Here is an 8,518-nt window from a genome sequence, read left to right as displayed (position 1 = left end):
ACACCTGCCAAGGGCTGGCTCTTATCGACGCTGTGCAGAGCCCGGCCCGCGTGGCGGGGACAGCGGCCCGATGGGAGCCCTGCCTGCCGAGCCAGCAGCACAGAGCGCCCCTGCCGCTTGCCCCCCTTCCGCAGCCGCACAAAGGAGAAGCGAGAAGGCAGCAGGCGGCTGCCAGGTGCTGTCAAGAGCACGCGGGGCCGGGCTTTTCTGGGGGCGGGGACGGTGGCGGCGCTTGTCACCGGGGGGGTGGGGAGGCTGCTTTCGCCCGCTGATTTGGCAGCCCGGCCGGGGGGATGGGCCGAGGCCGGCGGGCGGGGGAGAGGCGGCGCCCGCCTGACAGCGAGCTAGCGGCAGGCAGGGGGCGTGGGGAGGCGGATTTCCTCCGCGCGGCCGCCGACACCTCCCCGGGGCCCCTTTCCCGCGGGCAGCTGCAGAGGCAGGTCCGAGCTTGGGAGCCCGGCCCCATGGAGCTCGCGGGCCGGAGGAGCCGGCCCGAGGAGGGGGATTTTCCCGAGGAGGAGGAGGTGGACCCCAGGATCCAGGTGAGGCAGGAGAGCGAGCCCCGGGGATGCTGCGGAGCGGCGGCACCCGGGGAGCCGGTCCCGGGGGCTGGCTCAGCCCCAAGCCCGCACGCGTTGGGCGGACAATGCCTAGTCTCTGCGCCCGGAGCCATGGGCCTCATCGTTGGGGTGGGACGGTCCTGCACGGAGCTGCGATGCACAGCGGAGGAGGGGAATGCTGGTTTGGGGGGGGTGTCTCCTGCTTTGGTGGTGGGGGGGGGGTCACTGCGTTTGCTCCCCATCCCTGCACAGGTCTCCCATAGATCTCCTCCGTGTTACCCTCTTGCTACTCCGCCCCCCACCCGATGGGGCGTGCAGCCGCTCTGCATCTGCCCGCTGAGCTCATTAGGTTTCTACTGGGGTATTTCTGCGGATGGGTGGAGAGGCTGCTGGAGCACCGGGTGCCTGCCTGCTCCCCTTCGGGAGAGGGGGTTTAAAAGACCCAGTGTGTGCGCTGGAGACAAGCCAGCCCCCCTCCCCCCGATAGGCGGCATCACTGGGGGGCTTTTCTGAACCTTCCAGGACTTAAAGCAACCTGGCCCCTTTCAAAACCCAAGGGGAAACCTCCTGTGATGTTATGCACAGGCTGCAAGAATACCTGAAGAGTGGTTTCTGCGGTGCGTGTGTGTGTCTGCACACAGACAAGACAATGCAACTGTGATTTTCTTCAGTACCATTCGTACAGGGCGTCTTTCAAAACGCTGTACAATAGTTACAAGACCAGAGCTGAATCATTTGTGGCTTGGCTGTTAAGTAAGATTGGACTTGGGGGTGGGGAACAAAACATGTTTGAAGCTGAGACCTGAAATAAGGTTGTTGGAGGGGGTCATGGTCTCTCTTAGCTTGGTGCCTGCAGTTGAGCAAGGGCATTTGTGAAGTTGTATTAGTATGATTTAAGCTGTTCATGTTGGTTGTTTAAGATTATTATATTTTCCATTAAAATGTTCTGTGCCATGACTCTCTTACCTTCTTTTAAATTAAAATTCTGACTTTGATTTTTTTTATCAAAAAAAAAAATGCAAACCCTTTTTTGTAAACCTACAGGGAGAGGATAAAACTCTTAATAATAATAATGGTGGGATTTTAATTAAAAAGGAAAACACAGGCTTGAAATACAAAATGTTACTTTCTTTTTACCTGTGATTTTTTTAAATGCTCTTGAATCTTTTTTTGAACAAAGTTCCCCATCTTTCTCCCCTCCCCTCAAATTCATGCCCTGATCTATTGCTTGGTGGAAAGATCAGCATGGCCCTAATACTGCAGAGACCTACACCCAGGCTTAATTTTATGCCCTGAGTAGTCCCTGAGGGCTGGTCTACACTGGGGGGGGCGGGGATCGATCCAAGATACGCAACTTCAGCTATGCGAATAGCGTAGCTGAAGTCGAAGTATCTTGGATCGAATTACCTGGGGTCCAGACGGCGCAGGATCGACGGCCGCGGCTCCCCCGTCGACTGCGCTACTGCCGCTCGCTCTGGTGGAGTTCTGGAGTCGACGGGGAGCGCGTTCGGGGATCGATATGTCGCGTCTTAACTAGACGCAATATATCGATCCCGGATAAATCGATTGCTTCCCGCCGATATGGCGGATAGTGAAGACGTACCCTTAGTGAGATTACTGGCTGTGTGTAAAGTTAAGCACATGTAGAAGTCTTTGCTGGATCGGGCCTATACCTGTCATTACTCTTGTTTTCTGTGTCTCTTTGCCAGATCTGTACAGATTTGTAGCAACATTTTCAGATGTGAGTGCCTGAAGATAAGTCTGATCTTGCAAACACTTCAGCAATGTTTAAGTGACCTGATTTTTCAGAGACTGAGGCGCACGAGCTCCCAATGACTGAAATTTTGTCCTTGGGTTCTTTTTTATTTGGAATATGGCTCTATTTATCTAATCAACACTGGGAGTTTGATTGCGTGCTGTTAATGAAATTGTGGTGGGGGTTGTTTTTGGTTTTTTTGGTCATCTGGCTAAATAAATGTCTGTTGCTTTAACATTTGTAGGGCAAAACCTTCTTACCTAGATAACGAAGCAGTAATTTGAAATGTGTATTAAAACCTGCTATTAGAAAAAATAAAAACAATTGTCTTTAAAGTCCGAAATCAAATCTGACAAAGCTATATTGTTAGTTCTAACATCTTTTCATTGTGACCAGATTAATTAATGTAATTTGGTGGACAGTCACTCAATAGTTGATCAATTCGTGGTGTGGGTCCTTTAGTACAATTCAACATTGAGGGCCAAATTCTGATACTTCTGTTGCAGAAAGAGGGTATTGGTGTAACTGCTTCTAATGTATTGTGAGATGAGTCCCTTTTTATACTTTACTTTGCATGTGCCTGTTTCTGTTACAGTATTGACACTGTGTTCTAATCCTTGTCTTTGTGCCTTTGTCTGTGTATATACCTCCTTCCCTACCACTGTGAAGACAAATGGCCTTGTCTTAAAAACTGTCTTACTGGGAACTAGCTGACATTAGCCTCATTCTTTTAAGATACAGATTGTATGTCATACTTATTAATACTAAATAAGAATAACCGAAAGCAAGAACTGTACTTCATTAAAACTAGAATACAAGTGAAGTTTCTCAGCTTGTTTTTCTCTTTCCTGAGTAGCTGAATGCTGCGACTAGGTGGTAAACTCACAGACTTCTATGGCCAAGAAGGGACCATCCTGATAATCTAGTCTGACCTCAGGCACATTGCAGACCACAGAATCTCACCCACCCACTCCTATAATAGACCCATAACCTCTGGCTGAGTTCCTCCAAATGTCTCAAATCTCCGTTTTCATTTAACATTCCAGCCAGAGCCCTAATGTGCTTTCTTTGGGGGATGCCAGATGACATTTAATAGAACCTTTCCTTCTCCGTCATATTGGTGTCTGATTACTCAGTGCATGCCTGTGTTTTTGCTCTTTTCTAGGGGGAACTGGAAAAGTTAAATCAATCCACAGATGACATCAATCGAAGAGAAACCGAACTTGAGGTACAGAGCTGCTTCTCATACTGTCCTTTTGTGTAAACAGGCTTCTGTGAGAAACATCTTTATTTTAATGGGATTGTCCAATTCTCTGTGATAATTTGACACCAGGGACCTGATGAATGACTCTGAAACAGTAGATATCTGGGTTTGAGCTGAAGTGGGTCAATTGTAAAGGGATGCTGTGAGATTAAAAAACACATTTAAAAAGAGAATTTCTTAGTTTAGATGATTGAAATTATTTTTAAACCATGTTCAATTTCACTGTTTTCTAGAGTTTACTTTTTGTTTTTCATTAATCTTAGTCAGTGAAAATACACCCACTAGCTAGCCCTTCATAATGAAAGTCTCTCCATTTTTTTTTTTTCACTAGTCAATTTCACTTATGTCTTCACTTTCTGGCTGTCAAGTGGGAGAAAGTTTCTATGTTTGGGTGGCAAATATTGCAAAGAAAGGTGTTAAATCCAAATAAAATGTCTTCATGGATTTTTAAATTCCTGTACTAGGTTCTGTACAACTTTTAAAAACTAGAACTTAATTTTTGTACCTAAACTACCTGCCACTTTCCTTTATTAGCCACTGATGAAAATGAAAGTCTGCAATAGCATAAGATGGCTGTGCAGATGGAAGAAAATCAACATAAAATAAGTGATGCAAAAGGATCACTTAATTATATTTCACTATATTATGTAAATCTGTTTAATTCTGGATGTTACATTTCACTTTAATTTTGTAAATGATTATTACATTTTAAAAATACAACTATAAGTACCTATCCTGTAAATTTAAAAATTGTAACATTTAAAAAAAAGGGACTGCCCCAGAATTGTCTCTTTTAGCCCTTAAAAGGTGTGGGCTGAGACAAATATATTTTGGGGTATATCTTTTGCTTTCTGTTGTGACTTCTTAATTTATGGGATAGGTGTCCAGAGCACTGTATGGGTACCTCTAGTTGTATGTCATTATTATTTGAATTTTAAAATACAAGATTACAGTGAAATGTACATTCAGTGTTGAGTAGACTTGCAAAGTTCTATAGTAAATAAGTGGTCCTTTCACCTCAAACACTTATGCTTTTTTCCTCTGTCTGCACAACTGTCTTACACTTTTCAGGCTTTCATTTTCTGTCTCTGGCTAATAAGTCTGTAAATCATGAAGAATGTATTGGTGAATATAATTATCAGTGGTACAGAGAGCTACTGGTAGGACATGCAGAATTAATAATTCTGCAGTTGAAATATACTTTTAAGTAGCTCTGCAGCTTGATTTTAAATTTCCCAAGTAAGCTTTTAATCCAATATATAATAGTCAGTTCATCTCAACAGCCACCAATTAAATGGTCTTGAGTAGTACTGGCTGTTAGTGAATTTTTGCAATCTCCTTATTTCATGCTGAGGTACTGAAATTGAATGACATCACTATGAATGGTGGTTTGAATTTCATTAGACCTGTGGTACCCTGTGTCGACAGCATATTATACCAGAGGTGGAATAGTAGTATTGAACCACAATCTGTAAACGGTTATACGTGTGATAGTCCCACTGACTTCAGTGGGACTACTCACCTGGATAAGTTATTCATGTGCTTAAGTGTTTTCACAACCTAGAAACTTGTTGCTACTGTACTTAGTCTGGTTGAACTATGCTTGTAGCAAACTTGCTGAACTCTAAAGCTTAAATTCATCCCTGGTCTACTGGCACCATTGGAATTAAATAAGAGATACATTTTGTCAAAATGTATCTCTTAATTTCTGCCCCTTCCCCTTATTTATTATAAGAAATATTCAATTTTAAACATCAAAGGAAACAATTGTCATAGGCTTCCTTCCTCTGCCTTGAGTAGACACTCACTAGGGTATGTTTGTAATGCTTACTGCAAGCAGCGTTTGACGGAATTCTTATTGACATTGTGTCTCTGTGAAAGTTTCTCCTTATTACATAAACTGGCCTCAATGTAAGATTAGGCAATCAAATAATCTTTGATCCCAGAATTTTCATTTTTCTTGATCTGTTTAAACTTGTGACAGTTGACTGTCACAAGCAAGTAATTGCTAACATTTTATGTGCACGATGACAAAATTAGTCAATTTAAGATATATTATTTAGAACTCCTAAAAAATTATACTTGGAAAACCCTAATATTCACACTAAATAACAGGAGAAAAAAAATCTACAGAGCTGCCTCGTAGGCATAAATTTGTTAGTCTCTAAGGTGCCACAAGTACTCCTGTTCTCTCTGGGGAAGAGATGATCTCAGTCCTAAATTTGAGAGTGTCCTTCTACTTCAAGGATCCTTCAAAAGAGGGTGAAAAGCTGAGAACATTATGTTCAACTGAACAGCATTTGGAGCTTTTGTTTGTTACCTGAGTGAGAGAAGACACCCATTCAAAACGTATCTGTTGCTGCCTCTTCCTAGTCTGGGACAGCAGTTTCTGCTGCTGTTGTAGAAATGACCTGGTTAAATATTTAGATGACAAGAGAAAGATGACAGAATGTTTCAGCTTAAACAGACAGTGGAATTATATTTATCCTAGTCCTCCTTTCACTTTTCAAATTTGCCAGCTACTACCCTAACAACTTCAGTGGACGTGAACATAGATCCTTATCTCCATTGAAAACAATGGGTCTCGGCACAAATGCAGGGGTCTGTGCCAGCAGATCTCACTGCAGGTTTGGAGCCTTAGTTTGTTCTCCTTACTAGCTGGAGTCTTGCATGTTTCCTCCAGGATTCAACCCTTGCAGCTGTGACCTTTCCCAGACTATCAGCCAAAAGAAGGGGCATACTTAAATATACTTGCAGTTTCCGAAGGGGCAACAGGTTTATCCACAGCTACTGCTGTACTTGGGAATGCTTGCCCTTTCCTGAGCTGTTTTTGGGGGATGGGGGGGTGGAGACCCAAAGAAACTCACTCTTGTCACTAACCTGCCATTATTACATTGAGTGTTGATTTATGAATATTGCTCCCAGGTCACTGAAACAGCCGCATGGTCCTGATGCTCTGACTGATAAGATCTGCACCGTTCTGTATCTTGTAAAATCAGCTCTTGTGGAAATAGAATGGTTTTGACCTAAAATGTGCCACAGTGTACAACTTCATATACGCAGAAAAGATTGAGCCCTAATCATCTAAAGCAAACCTCAGGAAGAAGGGAATTTCACACTGAAATATTAACTGACTGGATGCCCACTTGACATTCTTTATGACCATTTTATTTTATGTATTTACTTTCATATCAGTTTCCTTTGGGTATATTTAAATCCTGATCCTGTAAGTGGGCCTATGTAGGTGGGCCCATATGCCCATGCAGAGCTGCACTGACGTTGGTGGGACTCCACAAGTTTAAGGGATCGGCTTCAGAGAACAGGCTGCAAGATGAATACCCAAGTGAATGTGTGGGGAGACTGAATCTTTATTTGAGGCACATAATTTTGGACTGTAGATTAGTTCTTGTTAGTCCAGTCATTGCTGGTGGGCTACTTAACTTACATCAAGGAAGTGAGTCTTGTAAGTCGCATAATTCTCAGCGTTAAGTATTCCAAAAATAATCAGGAAAAAGCAATTTGCTAGAACATACCTTCTTTAAAGGACTACAGAAAAATGTGGTGGCATGTGTTGTGTGGCTTGATTCACTATTGATATGCAGGAAGGATGGCTTTCTGGGTGACTCAGTGGTTGGAGTCTTATGAATTCTGGGTTCTATAACTGGCTCTGCCACAGACTTTCTGTGTGACCTTGAGCAAATCACTTAAGGCCTGATTATCTCCCCCTCCCCCCAAGTGTGGCAAACACATCCAGTTCTCATGGACCGTAAAGGAGGTTATGGATGCTGGCTACCTCTGAAAATCAGGCATTAATCTCTGTGCCTCTGGTCCTCATCTATAAAATGGCAATAATACTGCTCTTCTACCGCACAGGAGTGTTATGGGGGTAAATTCACTGATGTTTGTAAGGTGCTGAGAAACGATGCTGATGGGAGGGACAGACCCACAAGTACTCAGCTGCTTGATGTAGAGACAGCACTGTTAATTCTAGAGAGCCAGTAAGAGGAACAGCCTATTATTTTAGCAGCTGAGCCCCACTTCAGTTCTTATCCAATAAAGTAATTACATAACAAACAAAGCAAGCATGTGATAGGATTTAGAAGGGTGTGGGTGTAAATGCTATGAAGTCATTTTCAGTGGCGTTATCAGTTCTGTGAGGTGGTGAATAAGTATACCGTTTGCCCTCTCAACCACCCCCATTTAAACCCTGGGGAAATACCTTGACCAGATGATGCCTACTGATAAAGTGCATTCAGGATTTTTTTTTTTTTTTTTTTTTTTTTTAAAGGGACCAGGCTGCTGATAATTACATGCTGGATTAATTAATGTACCGCCTATTAATGAATCTGTGATTAGGCTTGTTTTAAAATCTATACCTCTGCTCTCACACAGTGGAATGCTGAACGTTACTGATGCAGCAAAGGATTATGGGGATCCTCAAAGCGATTTAACACTTGGCTTCTCTAATATTCTTGTTAATATCTGAAACATCCGTGAAGAGGTGAGGGAGCCTGCTGTAAATATCTAAGTGGCAATAGGAAAATAAATCAGACAAAGACAAGTTAGAGTGCTACCTTATTACTTTGGGGGCTTTCTTCCTGGGTCTTAGAAATGCTGTGTCCTCCTGTCCCCAAAATCAGAATCCTAAACTATTTTAATGAATGTGTATAATCCATAGTATGAAACACATTCACTACATAAAAGGATGTCCTTGATAAACTCTGAAAAGTACGATGCAGGTATAAAAGACAGCTGACCCACAGGCGGCACTACATCAGCACTATGACATAAATATAACAAACCACCACTGGATCCCAACAATCCGAATCGTGTCTTGCATTTGTAGCACTCTCTCTTGCACTGCTGTAGTTAAAGCCTTGCCAGCTTTTCTTAAATTCTGTGGAGGGGATTAATGCTCCATGAAAATGTGGGATTAAT

At 43.2% G+C, this 8,518-nt stretch overlaps 1 protein-coding gene across 1 annotated transcript in view; it reads left to right on the top strand.

The window, feature by feature from the left end:
* Positions 1 to 361: 361 nt before the first annotated feature.
* The window catches only part of SH3BP5 (SH3 domain binding protein 5), a 60,899-nt gene continuing 52,742 nt past the window's right edge, over positions 362 to 8,518 (top strand). The window contains exons 1-2 of the mRNA XM_024194476.3: positions 362 to 542; positions 3,482 to 3,544. Of these exons, the coding sequence (XP_024050244.1) occupies positions 465 to 542; positions 3,482 to 3,544 (141 nt within the window). The 5' untranslated portion in view covers positions 362 to 464. The remainder of the gene's footprint in view (positions 543 to 3,481; positions 3,545 to 8,518) is intronic.

This window comes from Terrapene carolina, unplaced genomic scaffold, assembly GCF_002925995.2.
Source record: "Terrapene carolina triunguis isolate 2854851 unplaced genomic scaffold, T_m_triunguis-2.0 Scaffold84, whole genome shotgun sequence".
In the NCBI taxonomy this organism is placed as follows: Eukaryota; Metazoa; Chordata; order Testudines; family Emydidae; genus Terrapene; species Terrapene triunguis.
This window is presented reverse-complemented; position numbering and strand designations above follow the sequence as displayed.